The sequence below is a fragment of the Ambystoma mexicanum genome, chromosome 12 (genome assembly GCF_040938575.1).
Source record: "Ambystoma mexicanum isolate Mex_15411 chromosome 12, UKY_AmexF1_1, whole genome shotgun sequence".
In the NCBI taxonomy this organism is placed as follows: Eukaryota; Metazoa; Chordata; class Amphibia; order Caudata; family Ambystomatidae; genus Ambystoma; species Ambystoma mexicanum.
Window position 1 is genome coordinate 735,377,033 of NC_090936.1, and position 27,068 is coordinate 735,404,100.

Here is a 27,068-nt window from a genome sequence, read left to right on the forward strand (position 1 = left end):
TTTTGCAGGGATATTATCAGCTTTCAAAACAGTTGACCAGCCTTCCCTGCTATCCCACCTGGCCCAAGTCAGTATATCCGGTAAAGTCTTAGCTCGGCTTTCCTCTTTTCTTATGGATAGATCTCAATCCCTTTATGGATAGATCTCAATCCCTTATGCTCTCTCCTTTCCTTTCTAATTCTTCCTACCTCACTTGTGGTGTGCCTCAGGGTTCCGCTCTGTCCCCCATTCTCTTCAATATATACATCCGGGCCTTAGTGTGCCTCATCCGCTCCTTTGGCGTCGGGTGCTATTCGTACGCCGACGACACCCAGATCCTGATCCGGTTAGATCTTGATTGGACTGAGGTGTTGTCGCATCTTCACCAGTGCCTGACGGCCGTGGGGGAGTTGATGGGCCTTAATTGGCTGAAGTTGAATGGGGACAAAATGGAGCTGTTGGTGGTGGGTTCTCCTCCTGACCCCTCACTCCTGGATCTTGACTTTTGGCCCTATTCCCTGGGTTCTCTTCCTGTTCCTACGGCAAAGGTAAAGAATTTGGGAGTTATTATGACAGCCACCCTGTCTATGGATCTGTTTGTCAGACTGGGTTTATTCATCTGAAAATTCTGAAACAAGTCCTTCACCTCATACCACCTCCGTTGCGGCCACTGGTTGTGGCTGCAATGGTATCCAGTCGGTTGGATTATTGCAATTCTCTTCATCTTGCACAGCCCAAGGGTTTGATTCTCCGACCGCAGCACCTTCAGAGGTTTAGGGTGATTTTACCACGAACAAATGGTCGTAATGACCAAATGTTGTATAACATGCTACCACCAAAGGTTCGAACACCAAAAGTTCGTACCTTTGGTGGTAGCATTGCAGGTAAGTATAATTAAAAAAGACTGCAGGGGCTGTGGGGGTGTCCCCGCAACACCCCGCTCACCATACTTCACAGTATAGTGAGCGCGGCTTGCGGGGGACACCCCCTCAGCACATCCATAAAAAAAAACCTGAAAGAAACGGGGGCTGCGGGGGTGTCCCCCGCAACACCCCGCTCACTATACTTCACAGTATAGTGAGCGGGGGGTTGCGGGGGACACTCCCTGCAGCCCCCGTAGTACGTGTGTTCGCATGAGAAAGGTGCAAACCTTTGGTAGTTCGCACCTTTCTCATGCGACCGTTCTGACCGCGGCCCAATCAGCTGCGGTCGGATCACTCTGATTCCATTCAGAACGTTGCAGCCCAGGTGGGACCTGGATCAACTTATGGTGCCCATATTTCTCCAGTCCTGCGTCGTCTGCATTGGTTACTGGTTGCCCAACACATCGAATTTAAGGCACTCTGTATTGTGCATCGCACTCTGTATGACCACGGGGCCGAATACCTTTGTATTAAATTCTCATGCTATCTCCCAAAGCGCTCCCTGAGATCCGAGTCAGCTGGCCTGCTTTGTGTACCATCTCTTTGCCGTTCCCAGATTGGAGGACGTGCCTTCTCCATTGCAGCAACACAGTTATGGAACAAGCTGCCCATCGTACTGAAAAAATACTGAACCATTTGGCCTTTAGCAAGGCGTTTTAAACATATCTTTTTTTAATCATGGTGGCTGATGGCTGTTCTCTGGGCTTCTGCTTTCTTCACTAGCACCATGATGCCTTTGGGTGACCGTGTGCTATATAAGAAGTCTTAACATAACATAAAATAACATGTAGGTGGCTTATAGAAAGGAAATTATGTTCAACATATATGTAGGCTAGGTACCCTTCAGTGATGTTTTTATTTAATTATTGTGTAAAAGCGTACCCATCTCATTTTCAATGGGAAACATTAAACAGCGAGAAAATGGGTAGTGAATATTCACCCTGACCATTTTGTCTGGAACACTTTGCTTTAACAACAGTATTCTGCTCGATGGCATTTCCAGGAAATTAGTTCATTTTTCTGGGTATGGACACTGTGAAATGTCCTTTGCTCTTTGGGGCTTGCACAGAGGCGTTGGGGGAATCACACTATATACAGGCCATGGGTACTATTTTATTGATTTAGAATTCCAGAAGCACATACGCTTATGAAATATTTGCTTATTTCCCTGGATGTACACTCGGTTGCTAAACACCGGCCCTTCAGTACTTACAAATAACAGGGACAGGATTTACTCTTAATTGCCTTTTTATAGTACTACTCACCTCAGGATTGTTTCCCCTTTAGTTCATACTTGCCTATGAATTTTCTTTTTGCTGGATCACAGAAAGGTGGGCACCCTATTACGGACTGGTTACATTCTCCCCCTCTAGGAACAGGTGGGCATCGGTCAGCAAGATGGGATCAGCTTTCCTCCACAGCCTGTGTGCTATTTCTTCCCACGAAGAAGGCCTGTGGCTTTTACTCCTGCCCGGCCTTGCTTTCAGGGATCTGGTAATAATCCAAAATGTGTCCAAAAGGAGAGAAATCTATTCCTTCGCCTTCCTGTTATCAATTCTTCTTTCTCTCCATCAGTGATTGAGCGAGTGAGTCTGTCTGTCCATGAGTGAGTGTGAAGACCTTTTTGAAGAGCGTGTGTACTTTTTCCAATCTAATATGTGATTAGACAAGAAGGCAGTGTGATTGGAGTAACTTCTACACCCAGTTTGCCTCCCACTTCTTGCATTAAATATTGCCGCATCCTAAACTTGTAAATTCCACACACATTATGACTTTACGAATTTGCTCTCCAGATTCCTCTCTGGAGTTAATCACAGAATCCAATTCTCATCATTATAGGACCAATGGTTAAATACTTAAATACTTTGGCTTATAACTTATTGATACTTTTCTGTGCAAATTATTTTTCCATCTCGAAAGTGACGGGCTCATCCCTATGGATGCTCTAACATACGACAAACTTGCATGCACAATTACTTAGAAACAAAATGCACATTTGCCAAATTTGCATGCTGAAAATGACCTTGCACACATTTTGTTTTTCTGCCACTATATAGAGCATTTCTAGATGAACATTACAAAAGAAAAATGTACTTTCTGTTCAAGAATTAAAGACAAAATAGTGAATCCTACTGTAAAATAGTTTTTCCAATACAAAATATTAAATAGCATCTGCAGTTAAGGCTGTCACCAACAGAGCATCTGCAGTCTTTAGTTCTATAGCTGTTAGTTCAGGGAAAATCCTAAATACCCAGAGGCCTGGTGCTGATAAGGTCTTTGAAGTTTGGTTAATAATGGCTTTATGACTTTTGTTGCTGCCCCCTTGGACAATTGCCGGGTGTTAAGATTCTGCAGCTGCACCTATCTTTTTCCAGGTATTTTCTTTTTCTGCCTTCATGAGGGATGGGGGTTTTAAAGATCAGAGAAGGCACCACAGATCTGCTGAACCCCCATTTATTGTTACTTATCTGAAGCCGACCGTACACAGATGCAACCCATAAATGCCGGTTTAGGATTTACATTCAGGTTCAGTAGTTATCAAGGCCCTATGCTCCACCAGTTAATCTCTGTGAGAAAGCATGGTATCTGTTTTCACATCTCATTTGGTGGGAGGTGGCATGAGCAGAACACAGATATTAGATTTCAGGTCTGGTTTTGTTTGTGGTCTGTGATGAATCAAAAGTATTTGCCCCCTTCTCCCCAGTGGGAGGCTTGGGAGGCTTGGGAGGTACAAAAAAAGGTAGCAGCTGCCTCTCTCTAGAAAGGACATGGCATGATAACCGGTTCTGTGGTTTTTACACACTTTGAGAGTCTACAGCCATCACTTTTTGCTCACTGTGCTTTTCACGAAGGAAGAATATTACCATTTGCATATCAGTCTTTCTCCTGCCCACAAGGGCAATCCAGCACGGAAATGCCTGGCAAACCTCCTTTGAACAAGAGTGCCAACAGCAACCCCAGAAATGTGTTTTTCGGCCTAGTCAGGTCTGATCAGTGAGGTGGAGCTGTGCCTCTCTGAGCACAATGAGCAAGGGGTCCACGTCTAGGTTCCCCCAGGTAACTTAGGGTGGGGACAATCACTGATCTGCAAATGGATATTCCTCCGTTGTGAAAAGTACAGTGAGCAGAAAGTGATGGCTGCAGACTCTCAGTGGGGAAAAAAACACAGAATAGGTTATCATGCCATGTTTTATCTGGGGAGGGGCGCCTGCTACCTTTTCTTGTATTGAGGCTTGGGAGGAGTGCATGCTCCTCAAGACTCTGCCTAAGGGTCTGGGCAAGTGGGACCTGACTGGGAGTGACTCGCCTATAGGGGACAAGGACTCTCGTTCCCATGAGGAACTCCCTGTAGCAGCAACAATATCTGCTTATATGGGATATCTTCAGGTTTGATGTCTTCTATTAAGTTCAGGTAATGCTGGATCAACTATGAAATCTGAAGCAAAACTGAATGTCCATTTGCATTCTGACATGCATGTAACAGAGACAAATTGATTGAAAGTGAGGAGAGCCAGACGTAGAGGAAGCCCTCTGACATTGCTATGCCTTGGAGGTGTGGAGCAATGAGGAACCGTGGAGCCAGCGGTTGTCGGCAAAGGTGAGAATTCCAGCTGAGGATGCTGGAAGACCGGTATTGGAAGCAGGGGTGAATCTGCTGTAAGGACAGAGTCCAGGTAACTGTCCATCGTGGTGGCGTGACCATAGGAGATCCATGGTGGGCCTGGAGCCCAGCGAATGATGCTGAAACCAACAGGAGCGGTAGAAGCGAACTCTCCCACCGGACAAGCAACACTGAACAGCCCGAGTTGACCAGACGTTTCGAGCAACTCTTCAGCGCAGTCAGGAAAACTGCAGCAGAACCAGAGGGAAGCCGTTCAGTCTCTACGCCAGACCCCAGGAATCTAAACCCCAGGAATGAAGGTACCTGGGTAGAGAAAGAGAGGGGGAGGCAACAGAGACTACAAATTAAATGTGAAATGAAATATAAGAATGAAGGTGAAACGCTGGGAAACCACGCGAGTGTGCACTGTGAGGAACCCAGGAAGTTGTCACATTTGTCAAGCATTGGAGCATTCTAGGAAAAGGCCAAGTAAGCTGTTTGATATTCAATACAAATCCCAACAGAAGGGGAACAAGGGTCAGGGGTAAACCAGAGGAAAGTACCCAGGAGTCGTGGAACCACAATAGTGAAGAGGAGCAAGAGAAATCAAGTTCTAACGGAGGACACCTCGGTACAAGGACATCACTGAACAGAAAACTATAGGAAGAATCATAAAAGACTATACATAGAAGGAAAGTAAGATGGACAATAAGGTCCTCAGGAAGTCTGGCAAATACCAGGAAATATTAACAGGAAATGTGTACTATGAGCTACAGGAGCTCATGAGCAACCTAGTGAGAGTTCAGACCAAGAATATTTATTAACTGATTTTGAAATCATGAAGATAACAGAAATCTTTCTTGTGGTGAAAACCCTGCAAGAAAGGCCTCACACACAGCAGGCCAAAAGGGAACGTGCCAAAGAGTACAAACTGTCAATCTTTAGATATTACTATTAGTGATGGGGCAATTTAGAAGTAGGATTTTGGACTATTGACGTTTCATTCTGCACTCTTGCAGACAGGCACCCTTATTTAGTTCTGTTAGGCAGAGAATATTCCCGATAAGAGTAGGGCAAGATAGGCATTTTCTCTTATTATTTAAATAAAAAACGCCATCTCTACCATGTGTTCAAAACCTTCTTTTGGATATACACAGGACCCATTTACACGTTCAGCTTTTAAAATGTACATGTTCCTGTTGCACTGTATTTTACATTTCCCCTCCAAAAGACTGCAACATAAAATGCAAATTCGTTTTTCTTTCTGGAAACTGCTGTTCTCGTGCTCCTCAGGTTAAGCAGTTCTCCATTTTAACAAAGGTTGTTTCCAGACTGCTTTGCGCAGGCCTCAGCTTATGTATTGTTTTAAAAATTACACCTTTCTCTGGCGCTTTTCTTATGAGTTGGACACTTACTATCTATACTAATTTGACCCTTAAGGTGTTGTAGGTGAAATGCTCTGATTCTCATTTATATGCCCTGTGAGGCGCTCGTATGACTCATCTGAAGCTTGTGCTGATGAGCTTATGAATCCCCGGGTTTTCATTAGTGGAATTCTTGAAGCCCTGCAGCTAGCGTTTTCAGGAAGCACAGGTTGTGGATATAGAAGGTGGGTAGTAGAGCAGAACCTGCTGTACTTGAAGTGGTCAAAACTATACAGATGTTGGAAAACTCCTTGGACGGTGACAACAATAAGCATTTTTAATGATTTTTGTTGACCACGTAATCACGTAATCTAGACATAAATTAGCTATTGGAGGTAGAGTGGGACTTTAGATCTGAATCCCCATGAAGGAGGTCTGTATCAGGGGACTGGGCCATTGTTGTTGCAGCTGCATGCTGGTTGAATTACTTTTTAGGTGCTTTTCTTCTCCTGTGCTTGCGATCTGTTTGAATGCAGCATATCAGTAAGTTGATACCGAGCTCACGAAGAAACTACTGGCATGGTTTCAAAATGAATGTTATGAACTATTATGGGACCTGTATTATGTACTTAGCTGATGGTTCTACCAGTGCCGGCTCAAGGTGTGCTCAGTGGGTGCGGGCTGGGCCAGACCGATATTTAAGTTTACATGACACTGAGCTGGTCCTTAAATACACTTGCAAGTATAGCAGAGGGCTCAGTTCTGTTGTTCAGCTGGTATCAGCCAAACTGTGCCCTCTGCTGTTCTGCATATTTGGTGGGTTGGCTATAATGCTGTCAAAATCCTGGGGGGGGGGTCAAGGTGCACCAAATATTCTCGCACAGGGCACTGGTTGCTTCAGTGTCTTCCCACTTTCCCTTCTGCTTTTGATGAAGCTTTATGAAGTGAAGCACCTCATAGGATACATCCATTAGGGGATCTGATGTGGAAATAATTTAAATGCAACAAATAAAAACATAAAATTAAACTCTGAATATCCTACAAATATAATGTAATTAACAAAAGAGATAATCTTTGTTAACGAACAGGTGGTGTGAGGAAAGCTGTCCCTCTCCTCTTCCGCACAGCATTACTGAACACTTATAAGTTAAAGGTTGCTTATCACAGGTGCATCTTGAGATTGTGTTGATGGGACCATTTATACTTGAATTATTAAACCCCTCTTGATTTCAGTGGTCAACACGAGCTCCGACCGTAGGGCAGCCGAAGGAATGCATTTAGTGCTACCTATTGGATGCCTAACGCAAAATAGTTTGGGAATAACTGGTATGCACATCCCTAATATGAAGCCCACTCAAATTAACCAATTGTTGGTGTGGCAATGATAGGAGGGTACACCCTATTAATTAGTCGTTTCTGTGCCTCTTTGCATGTGTTGGTGTCGTGTTGGAAGTTGTTTCATGTGCCTCGACATTGTCTATGCAGCCGAAGAGACCAACCCGTCTCATGTCTCTCTGACTATGCACTAATCTGGGGGGCGGGGGGTCACCCACAGCGCTGAAAAAGCGCGCCTTCCCAGCAGGACTACTGAGCAGTTGCGCTTTTCACAATAAAACTCATCAGCAAGGTTTCTACTGCCTGAAATAATTGGTCTTTTATTGAGTGACACTAGGCGTCAGAGCACTTCGTTCATATTCACACAAATGCTTTATTTTATGAACCAGATTTGACAACGCATAGCTGCAACTAAAACAATAGCATGCCCTATTCAGACAAAAACTTTTCAAAGAGGAAATCAAAGATGAATAAGTTAGCACACGTAGACTTGGTGTGTTTACTAGTACATGAAACCGAGTGCAATTTATCGGAGCCCTCAAAGTATTTTTTTGGGAGGGAAGAACAATTGCACCTCCAGTGGTTTGTCAAAGCCTGGTCCAGTGACGCGAGCTGAGTGGCGAAGTGATGAGGGCAGGTAACGAGTCTCTTCCCTTTCCAGAATGAAAGATGGCGGCGATAGATGGGGGCAATGTAGGGTCAAACAAATATGAGTTATTGATTTTCTGAGGTAAAGGGACGGAAGGGTAAAGGAACATTTCACTTTCCGTTGCTGATGAAAGGAAGTGACAGGTAGATAGATGGCTTCAATAAAAGGCCAAAGCAAATAAAGGCTTATTGATTTTCTTTAAGGTTTTAAGACGTTTCTGTCTCATCACTCCTACGAAGGGACGGTGTCTTTCCGACCAGCGAAGCAGACGCTGGCCACTCCGAGGGACAAGGCATTGTGTACATCTGGGTAAGAGAATTGTACATCCCAACACGCAAGGGTGCATTCTTCACAACGCTGCTCCTCTTTGTGCAATAGTGACGAATATGATCGACTGATTGCTTAGTTCTCGCCATTCGTGTTCAGGCCCCTTTGGCCTAACATTAAAATGTACCGGGAAAGTAGTCTTCTGTAAAAGATTGCGAAGCTAAGTACCTATTGTTAACCTTTTGGGGCAACAATCGACCTCTGGGTCTAAGGCCAGCGGATCCACTTACATGTTTGAAAGCTGTAAAGAAGGAACTATTGAAGGTGTCCTTCCTACATTACCCTACAGCTTACGGTGCGAACGCTATTGGTCTTAAACCTCACCTTTCTACCCTACATGTATGCAATGCATTACACACTTGAAAAGCTTCTAGTCCATATTGTGCAACTGTTTGGTTAATGCGGTGAATGGATGGTGTGTTATCTTAAATGCACCCTTACTGTTCCAACATTCCCATTTCCCTCCATTGCACCCCCCCACCATGCACCTTCAAGTGACAGGACTGTTTGCATTCAGAGTTACAACTCACAAAGAAATACATGCGCAAGACAACGGTTGTGTGCAGTCCACATTCAGGCAGGCTTGTTTTCACAGAACAATCCTCATAGTTCACTTGCAGGTGTTTTGATGGGTTTGAGCAACAAGTCAATCTTAGCAAATGTGATAGTTGCTGTCTGGAATCGGCTGGCTTGATTACTATTATTTTCCATGTAGACGAAGCAGGCTGGTTGTCAGACAGTTGCGCTGCTTTAATTGCATCAGCTGATGGTTTCCTATGTTACATTGCTCCTCACAGGTGCTATGTTTGCGGGCAAACTAAGCAGCAGCTAGAGCAGCAGAAGCAGGAACCGTCTAGTGGATTGGACCTCAGTGGTAAGTTGTGAAGAAGCCTTTTTGTGCAACCTCCATGTATTGTGATTTTTTTGTTTCGTTTATTACCGCCTAGGAGCATTTCTGCTACCGTTAAATAGAGAAACCAGTCATCTAATGTTGAATGACTTTATCTTGTGTAAACAGTAATTCGAGAAAACGCTTGGCTGTGCATATCCATGTAGTTGGCCGTAATCCAATTTAAAACTTCTTAGTAGTCATGAGCTGTACTCAGACGTGTGTAGCCTGGCAGGAAGCATTTCGAAACGTTGCACCTGCAGCAGCAGTTTTAAGTGCTAGCCTCCATTGCAGTGTTTTTTGTGGATTTAACCAATGGAAGCTTCAGTAGCTGTGTGTGTGGGTGTATGTGTATTTTTATATATTTTCACAGGAAAAAACAGGGATGTTAAGGTGAGAAATTAATGCAACAAAACCCTTGAAATTCATCTAAAGCCACCTTAGAGTCCTTGTTGTGCAGCCTATGCCCACAATGATATCATCACAGATGAAATTCCCGATGACATCACTGGTGACATCGAGAATTACATCCTCTATGACATCACTAATATAATCTATGATTAGATTACAACACTAACCTGCTATGACCAGTGCCCACAGCTTTTGCCCATGTCCATTGTATATGTTAACACATTAAGGGGTCACTAGCCATGGCTTTCATCCTTGGCCAGTGGCCATTCCCTTCGGCCATTCCTCCTGTATATTATAACTCATTAAGGGGCTAATAGCTATGGCCTTTTGCAACACTCATCGGCCACGAACCTTGGCCTTCGGTCATAGGCAGTGGTCCCAGCCTTCGGCTGTGCCCACTGTGTATTGTAACACATTAAGGGCCATGGCCAGCTGCTACATCCTTCGGCCGTGCCCACTGTATATTGTATAACACTAACCAGTGACTAGGCATGGCCTTTGGCCATGCACTATGTCCACAGGCTTGGCCATGGCAAAGGCTGCAGCCTAAATTGCTATTTAGTTAATCAAACCTTTTATTAACCAAGTCATAAAGTATATTATGTCATGCCATCACAGATGTAATCAGTGGTGGTGTATATCATGTAAACAGTGAAGTTGCAAGTGATTCCATCAGTGATGTCATCAAGTATGTAATAGATGATGTAATTAGGGATGTCATCTTTATGGTCATAGGCTGCATAATAGGGGGCACAAAGTTAAGGTGGCTTTAGCTGAATTTCAGGGGGTTTGTTACGTTAAGTTCTCACCTTAACGTCCATGGAGCTAAAGTTTTTTTCCATGAATTTCCTGGTTTCTTTTATTCCATAGATCTTTTCCACAGCACTGGCCATGGCCTTCAGCCAGGCCAGTTGGCATGGCCTTTGGCTGTGCCCACTGTCCATTTTAAAACCCTACTAGACCAATAGCCATGGCCAGTAGAACACTACCAGTTTGTCCATTTTATAACACTACCATTGGCCATGCCCACTGTCCATTTTAAAACACTACCAGACCACTAATCATGGCCTTTGGTCATGCACAGTGTATATTTTAAAACACTTACAACCCATCGCTCAAAGATGTTAATCAATCACAGACTGATTTTGACCTATTTTGACAGTGATATTTTCATGTATATGCAGAATTTAAACTGATCAGAGAATTGCTTCTCTGTATTCTTTGATGGGCCTGTTTTTGGACCGTAGAGTTTTGTGTTTGCAGTGTTTGATGGGCCTGCAGTTCTTTGTTTTTTGGGTGAGATTGCAGGGAGATCTGCTATAGCTTTCCATTTAATTAATTCTCTTTTTAAAGGTTTTCTTTTTTGAGGTACAGCATACATATCTAGATGGGGGCTGTACAGTACACATGGCCTGTTGTATTCTAGGATGCAAGGAATGTCAGCGTTGACTTTGCATCACAGTTAAACAGGAATAGACCATTGAGTGTACGGAAATGTGTAAGTGCTATGGAACTCGTACATCTTTGAAGACTGTGCTACCAATGTCGATTAGTGCATGGGCCAAAGTTAGACCTTGTGAATAGTAACAGCATATGCAAGAAACATGGAGAATTGTCTGCTGTGTTGGATACATGTCTTGAAAAAGAAGGAAACATGCAATTTTGCGCCCTATTCTTTTAACTTCTGCAAGTTTGTTGAAGTGGATGTTGACAAACTGTTCTGATGTGGATGTGTTTGTAACCCAATAACTGTACCAATTGCTCCATTGACTAAACCTTGTTCTACGTCAGGGTTATGTTTCAGAATGACTATGCTGTTTAGACACAGTTAATAGTTTTTCTAATCCAGCTGTGTTGGTGATATCTTTTTCTAAGCTATTTAGTTGCGCTGTTGCTTGTTGGCACATAGGGATACCATACACTTTTGTCTGTGGAGCTGATATGCATTATGGGTTGCATTTCTTTTTTTAACATTGTATCATTGAATTGGCCACAGCTTGCAAGCGTTGGCATTAAGGACATGCATTTTAGATTTTGCAGGGTTTAAATGTTTCATGACATTAGGTGCAGATGTCTTTTGTCAATACAACTCATGGAATACTCTAGTTTTTAAGGTTGATTTTGCAGAGTTCTTAAGCAGACCAGTTCTAATGCTTTTTAAAATGTTAGCATAGGTTGGAGCTGCAGACTGGCACATGTTTTGAGTTAGTTCTCTTTAGCAAACATGTTGCCACAAATTTACATTCCCAATGCTGCAGAGTGTATTATGACATTCTTTGTGTCCTAATGTTTTGAATTTGGGTTGGCCTTTTACTGGTGTGAACTGTAGGATGTTGCTGAAAACAATAACGTGTTTTCCTCCAAACAGTTTTAGGACTTCCTGCATTCTTAGATGAATTAAAGCCAGGATGGGTTTGGAACCCATGCTCACTTCATCAACTAGGAGCACTTTCCTTTTCCGTAGAATTCTGCGTACTTCATTAGCAGCTTCTTCCGACAATTTGTAGTATTCTCATTTGTTTTGGTGTTCTTCGTGGAGGAGAAGCAGTCGCTGTAAAAGTTACACCTCTTATGTTGTAGGCAGCTAGACTTGTGGGGGATATTAAAACAGCTGACGGGTTGTTTGTTAACTCTACTTCAAATGTCCTGATTATTGTAACTAGGAAGGTTTTACTAGAACCAGCTTCACCACTTACATCCAAGAGCATAGGTTTATATTTTTTACAGCTACAAGTCATGTTTTAGTCCATGTTCAATTTCTTCAGTGACCTCTAGGTAAATGGTGAGTTGCTCATCACTTGGCCTTGATTTGAGCACTGACAAATCTTCAGATGGTTTAGATTAATACATGATGTTTTCTACCTCGGTCATGGCTATGTCTGCTTCATTTTGAATGAGTGGTTCTCAGCTTCCGTAAGAGAAGTTTGACTGCCTTTAGCTAGTATAGTTTCCAATTTCTTCCTCTTGTTGGCGTTCATTGTCCAATATTTGTTTGTAGGGATCAAAATTCAGGGGCGCTGGGCACGATTTAGCTCCTGGTAATCGATTTTAAAGTCCAAGGCAGGAGCTGGTTTCAGATTCTGCTGAAATAGCCTCCTGGGATCATGCATAAATCACCCCTGTCGGCCTAGTCCCGTGAGCTAAGACAAAAGTTGCTTCTAAATAAAACCGAGCAAGTGTGCCTCCAGAACCTATTCCTTTAAAGATTCACACCCCAAGAAAACATATAAATTATAGAAACAGCTTGTGCACAAGGGACACTTGCCTTTCTAGCATTTAAAACCTGTGTACTTCAGCCATGCTTTTGAAAGAAAGTTGAGTCAATTTCACTTCTTTTCTTACAGGAAAGCAGTAACGGTACTGCTATTTCTTTTAAAGCCTTTCTTTTAGAATAACATATTTTCTTGCAACACTTAATGGCTGCACAATTATATTATAAACAGCTACATAAGAATGTCCAATTATTTACTGCAGGAAACCCCACTTTTTTTTTCTTTGTTAAAGTTTGAGCGTAAAAAGAGAATACAGATTTTAAAAAGGCAGGTGTCGGTTTTGCTTGCAAATCTCTGCACTTACACTTTGACTTTTACATTATTGTAATTCACTGTGAGGTACGGATAATGGCAGCTACAAAATAATTACGAACTATACCTGCAATTACAACTGGATGGTTGCCTTAATGAGACCTTTCACTGTAACATTAAACAGAAGTTACTGATGAAGTCATTCAACATTTGTTGTTTTGTTAAGTGTGCTATTCTGAAAAACATTCCTGCTGCTGTGAAACGCACTTTGACAAAAATGTCCCGTTTCTTTCTAATCTCTCCAAAATCTGCATTAAGTCTCATACATGTAAATAGAAATCTCAAGTTGGAGCAGGATCTTAATGTTAGGGCAACACCTGTCCAACAGGTTGTCGGTTATAAAAAAAGAAAACAATCTCCCTTACAAGTATCCTGTAATATGGCTTCTAAGAGAAACCACAGAATACATTGGGACTTATGCCTTTTCTAAATTCCGGTTTACTAATGTTTTGGTGTTTGATATTCTTAGTGGGGTAATGCACATGATGCAGAGATCTTAAATCTGTAAAATCTATATCTCAGGTTGGAACTATTGCAGGTATAACAACCATTCATCCTCCCGAGTTCCTTAAAATCTGGTCGAATAACCCCTGGGACACACTGCACCTTGAGTCATGTAGCACCTGCAGAAAACATCTTGGCATCTAGTATATTCAACACCTACACCATAAACCAATTTTTCAGTCTTAGCCAAAAGCACAACCAGATAGTCGAAAAGTCTAGCACTGGGAGAACTCAACAGGAAACCCTAAATGACTTATCTAACTTGGGAAACCTGTCTTGTAAAAATTGTTTTAAACAATTAAACCAAGAAATACAAAAAAAAGTACAACCAGTTACTTTTAAATCCTTACTCTATTTTGTCACCTAAAAAGTGAATTCATGGGGTGGGGTAGATATGGGGTGCAGTAGCAGGAGAGAGAACAAGGTGGTAGCAGAGAAAGAGGCAGTAGCAAAAAGAAACATGTCAGTGAGGGGATAGCAAAAGGAATCGATGTAGCAACAGAAACAGTGTTCTAGTGACAGTCATGGGTCTAGCCGCCAGACATGAATGATGACTGTGTGATGAAGCAATGGAGAGACAAATAGGGAGGCTGACATAAGAGTAAACAAAAAGGAAATCAATATGAAGCTGCATTGCACAAGATCATAATAAGATAGTCTGTAACAAGAGTGCAAGACAGAGCATATTTGGGCGCTTAATACAGATTAGAAATAAAAGCAAGTACAACCATTTTTCAGGCATTCCAGAGTGAATCAAAAGTTGCACCCTATATCTATAAAGCTTTTTGTCTGAGAATCTTTTGATCTTTTTTCAACTAATTCTGTATGCATACACTATCCTAAGAAATCCATAAAGACTTTAACAGCTCCTGGGTCAGATGACTAACTCCTGGTCAGAGGGAAATTGACACCCAGGAGCTACTTTCAGCTCCTGCCTGTTGAATCTGAATTTTGACGCCTGTGTTTGCAGTGTTTAAAATTGACATTTTTTATAATGCTTTCATTTGCATTGAAAGCAGCTTCAAATGTGTGGTGATCAATTACCAATTCTTCCTCTTTCCTCCAAGATTTGAATGGTTGAAGTAGGGCCATGTGATAAAGTTCTGAATGCTGTGGAGATTTAAATGATACGTTTACATGGTTAATCAGACTTGGCTTGCTAAGTTTTACTAGGCTCCCTTCACAAGTTGAGACACTATTTGCCAGTTGTCTCATATGGCAGAACATTATTTTTGTAGTAGTAGTATTGGGCTATGTCGTACAGGCACATATTTTCCAAAGCAGTACTTCTGTCTGGATAGCACGTGTCAATTGCATTGTTTTTTTTAAATATCCTGGCTGTTGGGATCATTTGTGGCTATGTTTTCTATCTCTTGGTAGTATTTTAGTACTCTTTTTCAGGATGAAGCTGGACCAACGTTTAGCCAGAGAATGTTATCCGATTTCCCATTAAAGGCTGTACCTGTTGAACGATCTGCAGCTTTGTAGGACCTGCATTCCCTTTGCGACAGCATTTTGATACCAAAGTTGTACAATTTATGTGACCCAATTTTATCGGATGAAATGTCATCCCAAAGGTCTTTTAGCTGTCTTCTCAGTTTTGGTGAGATAGGCTGTGGCATATCTTACAAATGCAGCGGAATTGTCTGAAATGTATTGAATGTCTATATTTGCATTCCACATGAAGGCAATGATCGCATTGTAAACATTGATGTACTTGGATGCCTCATCTCGTTTAATGCTGTGCATGTTTTTTAGGGGATTTCCCTTTTATACTGTGCCTAATAGAAGACATCAAGGTATGTACTTGTCTTTTGGTGGAAACTGGTCTAGGGAAACCAAAGCGATGTTTGGTGAAGTATTTACCTCTGTTTTTATATTGAGTCAGCAGTATTTGCCACACTTATGTCTTTGGAAGTGTACGATTTATGTACGTAGGTTACTATGTGTGGTTTCTGAAGGGATGTCACAGGTAATGTATTTTTTTAATACATTGTAAAACAGTGGCATCACTGTCATGGCCAAATGTGGGAGCACCTTTTTTCCACAAAATCATGTGAATGTATGGTGCTCCTCTGGATTGATATTCTTTTATCCAAGAGAAGTGTTCTACTTCTCAGAGTACAGGGGTAGTTTTATTGCAGAGGAAGTGCAGCTTGGCAATGAAGTGATGCCGAAAGTATATTGAAACATTGATGGGATCAAAATAACAGAGGTCTCCTCAAGGCATGTCCATTTCCTCTTTATTTTGGTTTGCAGTGTATAGGAAGTCATGCAAGTCATCCATTCATATTCTGCACAACGTAAAGTAACAAACCATGGGAGCGGGCCCAGGTTCTTTAGCACAAAACGTACATTAGCATGATGCCAGACCCAGTATTCTTTGTACAACACATGTTTGCCAAGATATTTGTGATACATTACTGCAAAACCTCTGACATGTTTAAGAAATGAGTTCCTGTTTTTAATGTGTGTAAATCTGTAACAAAGAGTTGCTTGTTTGCTTTCTAATAAGATGTGGACAATATTGCCTGAATCTTGGCTCTTCAGAATACACCCGTAAAGAAGGATTTTCTGATGCACTAATGTGTTTGACTCTTTAATCCCATCTTCCTCCTTTTCCTGTAGGAAAGAGTATAGGAAAAGAATGTGATTCTTTACTTTTGTCCCATATGCTCAATGGAGATCCAGATGCTTGACGCATTTTATGTTTCTATCACATCTTCTAAGGTGGTTTTGGAATGTAGTGAGTGAATTGTATACTGCTCTAAAATGTTGGCTTTAGCAACATAATCCACATGTTTAATTGGCCAGTTTATGGTGAATCTTCAATTATTTGGGTGCTTTCTCTTCAGTATTCCTATGTTGATAGCTCTGTAGCATTCATTGCTTTGTTTAAGATATTCTATGGCTTGTCTAACTTTGTTTAACTCAACTGGTTGTTGCCAAACATGTTTGTCTTTTGTTGGTACACTGTTAACTAGTACAATCAAATATTGATCTATTGGTCACCCTACTCAGAGTTTCTGCATTTTCTTTAAGATCTAATGGCAAATATACTACTTTGCCACAAATGCCTTTCAGCAACTCAGATGGAGGCAATTTGGCAGTGTTGGGTTGAAGGTGTATTATAGCTTGAAATGGGTGACTGTTTGAATTATGATGCTGTCATACAAGTTAAGTTATTTGTGATAGTTTGTGATGTCATTTGGTTATTAAGCTTTGTATTGCAGTATGTGCAAACTATTGAAGGGTCAGTTATTTGGTATTTAGTTTCTGCTGTTCAATATAAAGCAAATTGGAACCATTGGGATTGTGTCTTGTTTTGCATTTTTTAGGCCATATCTACTATTTCTCTACTCTTCTTTTTATAAAGGGTTCTGTGACAACAGACACATACTTTGTTGGGTATTTCAGCAGGTGTGCTCTGAAACTTTGTTATTTCTGTTTTGTATGTGTTTATAAGGAGGTTGCTGTTGGTGAGGTGTTCTCTAAGGTTTTCTAAAGTAATTGAATTTTCTAAGTCAACTTCAGATCCAAAGTATTTAGTTTGGATGTGTTCTATTTCTTGAAGGAGTTCTTTAGCTGGTACATTTAGGAAAATGTTATTTAATTTTTGGAGTTCTAGAGCAGAACTATTTACAATCTATGGGTAAGGTTTTGCGTAGCAGAAGGTGGGTGTGTTTCTAACATTTTGATGTGGTGGAAGGTGCTTTTTACAAGCAGTTCCAGAAATGCAGACTAATGAATGTCCTCGCGGTACAGTGTGGATGCGTACTGGGCAGGAGCCCATGGTTTGTAAAGTTTGAATTCTAAATTTGTCGTTTAGTTTGATATAGTGATTGAGGACTTGTCGTAAACGTTTGAACGACTGTTGTTTTATGTCACATATTGAGCTGCAGGTCCATTTGTACACTGGACGACTTGTTTGGACAAAAGGAACATTTGGTTGAATGTTGGGGAAGATTTTTCCTTAAGGGTTTTTTTTGCTAAAATGGTGTGTGCTACCGCTTCATAGCCTCACACCCATCATTGTCTGTGGCATTTGGATTAGTTTGTTTTTGTTTATAAGCCTCTTCATTGAAATATAGTTGTGTGTGGCTGGTGTGCAACCATTCACCAGCACAGAAGTTTTAAAAGGTATCTATATTGACATTGCGCATGTTTGAAAGTAGTCTTTGTAGTTTATTGATTAATTGAATAAGTGGTCTGAGTCCGTTTAAAATAAATATACAGAACTTTCTCTTTAGTTTAAATGCGCTGTTAATCAGAGCTTCAAGGATCAGTTTCCTATGGTAGTTTTTAAACAAAGCACGTGACTTCTCAGATTGTTTCATGAGTGCTAAGAACTCTACGCTGGAACACTTTATTTGTACTGCGGCTACATAAACATTGCTACTTATAGTGGTGTGCGGTTCCTCTTTATGTGTAGTTTCCTTTCTATATTTTTTTTGTTTTGTCTTTTGAAAGGGGAAGCTTTCTTTTTTTAGTGGTGACTGGCTTAGTTTGGTTGAGCAAGGTTACTTGCTCTTCGGTTTCAATGTTTTCTATACATTGTTTTAGTGACGGGTGACTATATGGCTTTTCTTTATTTTTATCTGTTATATATTTTCTCTGTTTTCAATAAAGTTGCTTTTCAGTAGGTATTCTTTTGTGTCTGTTGGAAACACATGGTGTGTGTTTTAAAGTTGTGGAATGTCTATGCGTGTGTTATTGTATAATGATGATGGGTGTAATTGTAGAGGGTTGACAAAGACTACTGTGTGATTGTGTAGTGGGGTGATAGGTGTGGTAGGGAAGGTTGTAAAAGTGAGAAGTTGTATAGGTGTGGTGGGTTTGGGTAAATATGACATTGAAATCGGGAGGTGTTATTTGGAATAAGTGTGTATGAGATGGGTAATGGGTGATATGTTGATTACTATGTTGCACAGCACTGGTGTTAGAAAGGGAGTGGGGGTGTAATTGAATAAGTAGGAATATTATGCTGTAATGAGAAACTGGTTGCTGTAATGGTGCGATTTACTGTACAGGTGTAAGGGTTGCGTGAGTGTCATTGTAATGGTGTGAGGAAGCGTGTGTATGTGTGGTAATGTGTGTTAGTTTAGAATGCAATGAGTGCCACTGTTTTGTGGTTTGATTTCAGGAGTTAATGAGGATAGGGGTATGCAAGAATAAATAAATACAATTATGGTATAGAAGGTTTATGAGAGAAAGTTGTGTTAGACAATAAGCAATTGGTGGTTTATTGAATAAAGAACAATTTTACGATGGGATTAGAAATAGTATATGACAGTCATGCTAACAAAAGAGATGACACAGACAACAGTGAGATAGTCAAAAAAAGCTTAATTTAATAATCAGGATGGTGTAACGCCTAACTAAGCCTATGTTATGGAGGGATTTCCCTGCATACAGAAATCTAAGCAAAGTTTGTGTCGAAGTCAAAGACCAAAAAGTCTGTCTGTCAACTTGTGCTTGTTCTCACAACTACAACAAAACTAGTGGGGAAATGCCGTCAACCAAATAGAAGTGTTCCAAAGTAAATGTTCAATTATCGTCAATTTTAAGTTCTTCTTATGATCTCTGTCTCAAGGTTAATACTGTTCCAGTGTAATCTTGTGGCACTAAGGACTGAGGTTACCTTCTGCAGTTTCACAAATATCACAATTCACATCACTTGCCAGTCTGAGCTGTCTCTTCCCCAAGTTTCAAAGGTATCAAAGTTCACACAACACTGTGGTCTTGGGATTCCCTTCCCCAAGATGGACATTCTCCAAGTCTTGTTCTCAGGGTTCCCTTCCAAAAGATTTACTTTCGATAGTTTACTTGTTTCTTCCGCTTACCAGTTCACAAAAAGATCATGGCATCTACTTGACCCTTCCTTGGTTAACTTAATCAATGATTCAACACTTTCCTAATTTTCAAACTTTGTTGTTTTTGGTCTAGGCACAGTTGTCGGACCACACAGTCCACCCATCATAAGTCATGCAACCAGAAACCATATGTGCTTTGAGTCTTGATGTTGGAAATGTTTGTACTAGGAAACATTCTGGTCTAGGTGCAGTTGTCAGACCGCTCGAGCCACCCATCACAGGCCACGCAACCATGCGTTAATAGTTTGCAATACAATGCTTTAATTTCCTTGTAGGATATTCATATGCCTTTCAAAGTATTTTTTGATCCTGGGACACTTGATTTCCCCAGTCTGTTCTTATAGTAATTAACACTTTATAGTTTTGTTCAAGTAGCAACTTTCTCATGTAATATATCCAGCATTGCAGTATTCACTTGTTTACACTTGCACCGTACTTTCCTGTTATTTAATATTGAATATGTATAGCTTTACATTGTGCGAGCTCAAATAATGTCTTTCAAACAATTCGGTATTCAATAGATGCAAGTTTTACTTGCACATGCTCAGCAGCTCCTTTCATCAAGTTCTGTATCCAATATTGACAAGGCTTGCTTTCGTGGGCTGAGCAGCTCCTTTCATCAAGTTTGGTATTCAATATGCATTGCTTTTACTTGTGTGCTCAGCAGCCCATTTGATAAAGTTTGGTATTCAATATGCAGAAGGTTTACTTGCATATTGTGATGTTCCCTTGTGCCCCCCCCTTCTCGCACACAGGTGTTGCCTGTTTTGCTTGATTCTTCTACCCTGCTCCCCCTCAACCTCCTCCAGCCTACTTCTGCAAGATTCTGTCCTGATAGATTCTGTTTTCACCATCACCGTCTTGTGGCCAATGCTGGATTTGACTTTTATGGACTTCATTCATTCACGCTGCGTCACTCTTTCTGAACTCTCATGCTGGACTTCCTTTGCATCTTGTACTCATGGTGGTCCTGAATCATGCTGTTCTCATCTTCATCCTGTATCCTGGCTTGCAACATTATGTGTTACTACTGACTTCTGCAACTGTTTTCGCTCTCCACTCTTGCTTCTCCACTCTTTTTGACTGCTTACTCTGTTCCCTCCTCCTTTCCCTTCACCCTTTTCCTATCTCCTCCCCTTACTTTCTTCTATGCACTTACTCTATCAGAATTGTCCCTGGACCTAATATGATAGCAACCTCGTCTCTTTCCGCCACCCTCCCATTACTGTTTTTTTCCTCCCCAAACCCCCTCCAGCACTATCTGAAATGTCGTCAGGCCTAGTATCATAGTCGCTTGTTTTATTCCTCCCCTCCCTTTCTGCACCCCTCTCCCTCACCTTATGTTTTTCTCCGGCTCTACCAGAAATGTCGTCAGGCCTAGTACGGTAGTCGCCTGTCTGTTTCCATTTCCTTCCCACTCTCTCCCTCACTTCCATATCTATGTCTTAGCTCTTGCACTATCTGAAATGTCGTCAGGCTGAGTACGATAGTTAATTTCACATCCTTACTGTTCATGGCCTGTAAGAATGTCATTGTATTTTCCCTTGTTCCCTCCCTTGCCTTGAAGTGCTTTGAAACACATTGTGTATAGGCGCTATATAAATAAACTATCATATCATGGGCTCAACATCCCAATGGATCACCCCGGAGTTCCCAGACTCTTTGAGAGCCTTACCAGGTTGATGCTGCTCTGCTCGGCGGCTTCCCCCTCCACACGTGAGAAGCAACTCGCCGGCTGCTTCCTTCCATGTATGCTGGTCTTCGTGGTGGGCACCGCCTCCCCTCCTCAACGGCTTCTGCTCTCTGCCTCCCTCCACAAGAGTCCCTGATCCTGATCAGTCTGTTCAGCAGTTATCCTGGGATCTTCAGCCGGTGCCTTTAGCATCTCGTCTTCCTGCCCCTCAGCATGGCACAAACTTCTTTCTGTTCTCGCTCTCCTCCTGCACCTCCTGCATCTCTTGCACTCTCTGAACCCTCTGACCTCCACATTTTACACTTTATCATTAATAATGGGCTGTAAGTGAAACAAGGTATTCCCAATTTCCTGACCTTGTTTAAGCCCATTTTTGTGACATGCCTGACCTCTCTTCTACGTCACAGTGCCAGAGTGGTTTTGGCCTTAAAAAATATGCACTGCTCCTAGTCGCCTCTTCTTCTCAGTACTTAAAGGAAATGTACTGGGGATGATAGCATGAGGTTGGTAATAGCCCATAAAGGCTAAGGGAGAGGAGGGTAGATCTGTATTAGAAAAGGGGGGGTACCATGTCTCACCTTCACTTACCCTCTATCCAATCCCCAAGGACCCTCCACTCAGGTGATCCTCTCTCGCTTGTCCACCCCCATGGTCGGGATCTTCTTAGTTCGGTAACTGTTTTTGACCATATTCTTTTTTTTTTTTTTACTGAAATTTCAAAAGAAACTTGGTTGGTATGTGTGGTAATGTTCAAGTATTTTCAGTAGAATAGCTTGGTTTTTATTGTGGTAGGAGCATTCATTGATAAAGGAGTAAATAAAGTTCTGTTATGTGTGGGGTACTGAACTATGTTATCACTATATAGTATCTCGTAGCACTGGTTGGAAAACACTAGTCCTTCATATGCAAGGAAAGGTGTTTTCTTTAGGATTGGCTCTTTCTAGTGCAATTTGAGAGGCAAAGAATGCAAAAGTGCATTAGGAGTTCTATGTCCCTTTGTTTTTGAAGTAGGCAACATTCACGTGGAAAATATTCCAGCAACTGTTTTAAGTGGCAGTTGTTGTAATGAGGTGTAATATTGTGGTACTATATGGAATGTGGTAGCACTGGTTTTAAAACATGGTACCTTTTATTAATGGGTAAAGTTGATGGGTTTTAGTAATGCTTATTTTTGTCTATATTTTTTGTTAAAAAAGATGGTGTATAGGTGCTTCCGCAGCACCAACATTTTTATATTTTTGTAAAGGAAAGGAAATGTATTTGCTAAACACTTGTATGGTAGTATTATCTGTTAGCTGATGTGAGCAGTTGGCGAATGATGGAACTATAAGAGATCTGATGGCAATGCTTGGACATTACACATTTGTATGTAAGGGAAATGATGTTGTTTTAAAAATGTATGTTTTAGTGCATAGGTGCATTAGGAGCCCTACCATTTGTACCTTTGTGTACAAATAAGGAACATACTCTTGCAAAAATGTGTAAACTATTGCTAAGTGGCATTTGGTGTGAGAAGGTGCAATATGTTGGCACTAGATGTAATATGGTAGCAGTGCATGTAAAATAATATAGCATTATATGTAGGCAAACTTGCTGCATTTTAGGGATGGCTATTTTTAATACCAACTGAGTAAAAGACTGACAATGCATTGGTGTATAAGGATCAGTACACTTTTTCTAATTCTGTAATGTGTTGAAGAATGCACTTTTTGAGCACGTTTATGGTAGAATTAACTGCTACTGCATGTGAGTAGGTGGACACTGTTGCCAATATATGGGAACTGATAGCAGTGGTAAAAAGCAGCATACTTCATGGAGGTACTGATGTATATAATGTGGTAAAAACATAACATTCGAAATACAAGCCCACCTGTACTATGTGTTCTAGATGTAGATACTGTTGAATCTGCAAATGGAAATGTGGAAAACGTGTTCACAGTAGTTTCTTAGAGGAAGCTGTGAATGACAAGTCACATCGACTCTGATTTGAAATTTACATCTGAAGTGTTGAACTGAGGTGACAGTGTTATATGTAGAATTTGTGTATGTCATTGGTGGATGAATGTGTGACTGTTTGAAAGTAGCCAATGACAGAGTGTTAAACGGGTAAAAGTAAAAAGTGTGGAACAGCTGTCCCCTACGATGACTTCCACAGATGTACCTCAGACCTGCACATGGCGTCCGGGCCCTTTAATCATGCCCTACATGGAAATTGGACTGCAGAAACTGGATGTTCTTGGCTGTCCGTGGACAGTAGGGTATTAGCCAATCGGGTTTCCTGATTGTGAAAGAGGAGTTGAAGTATACAGGAGCATAGGGTAGAAAGTGTTTAATTTTGTGTGTGAAGTGCTGGAATCATGGCTATGAATAACAAAACTGTATGTTAGATTTGTGGATTTGTTGACTGAGGTTATATGCAGAGCACCATGGCATGTCTGAAAATCTTGGATTTGAAGTAGTGCAGGTATGGCATGGAGTTTGTGGCATGAACTGGAGTGCATTATTACACTTATGGTGCGTTTCAAACATCCATATATAATCATATTACATTGTGGAGGCAACAGTTTAGGATATGTTACTGGAATATCCTTGCAGTTTGCTATGAAAGATACCTTTAGAAGGCAAATGGTATGGTTTCCAGCTACAAAGATTAATTTCTTTAGTTATTACCCAAAGGGCAATGTGGAAAAGATCAAATCGGTTTTGTCCACAAATTGAAAAAGCCAGGTGGAATCTTAATAAAGCTGTATGTACATTTTTACAATCTGTAGGAATGGCATCTTTTCACAATGAGAATATACAAAATGATGGAGTGAATATTTTTCGAAGGGATGGAGTACATTCAACAGACATTGGAAATTAGATTTTTGTGTGTAATATCAATTTTTTTAAGCAATTTTTGTAAAAGTTATGTAAAACAAAGAAGTAAAATATGCAGTACACCAAAATCGAAACAAAAAAAAGTTCTTTTAAGAGCCAACAGTGTAGTAAGAAATAATGTAAATTGTGGTAAAAACTCACCATTTAATTCCCTGTGAAGGCCACCGACTATCTGATTCCAGGAAAGGGTGCGCGAGACGTTTTTTAATGGTAGCGTGAGTGGGATAGTGTACAAGCCGTAAAAAAATGCTAAACACCTCCTAAGCACGTTGCACTTTTGTTGATATTTTGTATAGCGCGGAAAATGGGTTGGGACAGAAATGTATTACTGTCACCTTTTATTTTATGCAATTCCCATTAGCATTCTATGAAATGCTTATGAAAATGTTAGATTCTTATAGAGTCGTAGTACTGTAAGCATAATTGTAAAGTAGATGGAGTCTGAAAGATAACATTTTTTATTGTAGTCTATTTTTTTTCTTTAAAAAGTGGTTCCCCATGGAACCTTTTTTGTTTTTAATTTTGTTTGCTTTTTTTGGTGGTGGGAGGGTGGGGGAGAGAAAGGGCACCAACCACCATAAGGGAGGGACAGGTGGACAAGGGAAGATTTAGGGCCTGCTAAAAAATGAAGGTAGGGGGCAAATATTTTAGTGCGCCACCATTGCCACCTCAAAGGCACTTTCAAATTGTTCCCCTCAGCAGATGACTGTGTTGCAGAACATACAAAGTACTGTTGACCGCTCAAGATACAGGGCCACCATCTCCTCTATGGCCTGTAAGACGGCAGGAGGAATTCTCTGCCCCACTGTGGTGTCCCAAGTGGTGACCCGAGTGGATGAGGAGGGTGTAGTAGAAGAGGTTAACCTACTCCCTGAGCAGGGAACCTCCTTTGTCAGGGCAGCCGGGTGGAAGGTGAGGGTGTGGCAGCGCATGGAGGTAGTACCAAAGGAGTACTGCCCCTGTTGGCCATGACTGAGAACAACTTTGCACACAGTGCAGAGCACACAGGCAGCCTGAGCCTTTGTCACCCCTCCTACGGTGGTGAAAAACCTCCACACCCACAATTCCTTCTGTCCAGCTGACATAGTAGGGACCTCTCTAAGACCTCTTATTCCTCCTGTTTATCATATGCTTCAGGGCCCCTGTTCCCCTGTCCAGGTCCTCCAGGTGGTGTTGGGGGGAGGGCCCTGGGGAGGAGGGATGGCCATTGGAAATGCCATTTATTTCAGTAGACTTTTTGAAAGATCGGCTCCCAAAAGATGTGTCCCCTCTGCTGGTCTGCCAGATTGAGAATGACTAAAATAAATGGGTGGGGTCCCCTTGGAGAAACTGCCTGCGGACTATCATCCTATATACGAACATCAGTGCCAAAATAAGACCCTGAAATGTTGTAAAATGTTCACAAATCAAGTAAGAATTGTATTAGGAGGTGTGGAAGTGCAAACATTTCGTTGGTCCCTAGAGTGGGCGAAAATTTTATCTAAAGTCTGCAATGCGTGGACCCTATTCGCGGACAAGTCATTCCCCCGCACAGGCATGGACACATGACATCCAGGGATGTCTGCGACCACGTCACAATGTTTGCGAAATACCATATGACCTATGACTTATTGTGTATACAGTGTGGAGCCATACTCAGGCAGGTGACGTTCGCAAACTAATTAAGTGCATAGCTCACTCTGCAGACTAAGCAGTAAGTTTATGAACATGAAAACATCTCTGATAAGTCATTGGTATGTAAATATGCAGACCCAGACATAATCGTAGTCTGTGGATGTCAAAATAACTTTAAAAAAAATATATGTTGCTGCATTTCTTATTTACATTCAATATTCACAACAAACATGTGTGGCTCTTATGTTTTATAGATTATATTTCTACTTCTTTATTTTAAAAGGGGATGGGGAATCAAGGTGTGGAACGAAAATAGGGTAATTTGGAGGTTGTAAGTCAAAACGCTTATTCTAATGTTCTGGCAAGGATTGGGGTAATAGTTCAGAAAAAGGATCACAGGTACACGTGGAGCAATGGAAATCAATATTACGGATTACATGATTCTTTACATAATTAGATAGTTCAGCAACTTGATTTTTTTATTTCAGACATTTGAGTTCATAATGAAGATTACCCAGGCTTATAATGCAGGGACTCTTAAAGGCACGGAGGCAAGTATTATGTTCAAAACTCTTTAATGCCACTCTGCAGCAGCTTTTTCCAATATGAAACTTTCCTGTTTTTTTTTTTTTACAAAAACAGTAAAGTTAACAACACTTCCACCACACAGGACTACACATCCCCACAAGTCCACTGTGTTCCTCCAGCCATCCCTATGTTCATCACCTGGAAACAAGAAATGGACCAACAGTCAGGGAGGGAATATTATGCAGCCTCCTACCTGCACAGCAGTCCAACGCAACAAGTACAGAGCACACATGCATTCAATATACCCTTCCCACTCTCTGCATACTCTGGGTGGGATAATGCTCGCCTCCATGTCTCATGACTCCCTGCACGGTAAGCCTGGGTAATCTTCATTCTATGTCGGAGACGAGCATTATGATTGCTCAAAGCTATCTGATACAACTGTAGCCAGGGAAGAAACAGGCCTAAAACAGGCTTAAAATAAAAGGTCTTCGAAGTTGCTTCCCTAGACCAGTCCGCAAACCTCAAGATATCATGCAGGAATGTCCCAGAGGCTAACGCTTTGGATGCAATTGCACCCCTAACTAAATGGGCCCAAAAAATCCCCAAATTGATGCTCTGAGTTGCATAACTTCCCTAGCCCTCCTGGCTATGGTGGTGTAAGCAACTGCATGAAATGGTTCACAACGAGAGATCAGTAACTGATATACCCGTGCAACCTTGCGCCCTCAGTGGCCTTCTCATAATCTTTGATGCACTGCGCCACACAGAGCTTATGCTCTCTTGGAAAATGTGTATGAAATCATGGATGACTTTACTTTTGGTCCTTTTAGTGATTATGGAACACCACCCCTTCTTGGTAGAACACCTTCCTATTGATCTCAAGATCCTTCACATCTGAAACTCTTCCACAC

At 41.4% G+C, this 27,068-nt stretch overlaps 1 protein-coding gene across 1 annotated transcript in view; it reads left to right on the top strand.

Annotated features, from left to right (window-relative positions):
• The window catches only part of CERK (ceramide kinase), a 679,079-nt gene that overhangs the window by 567,967 nt on the left and 84,044 nt on the right, over window positions 1–27,068 (top strand). Inside the window, 2 exon segments of the mRNA XM_069629241.1 lie at window positions 8,055–8,160; window positions 8,976–9,052. Of these exon segments, the coding sequence (XP_069485342.1) occupies window positions 8,055–8,160; window positions 8,976–9,052 (183 nt within the window).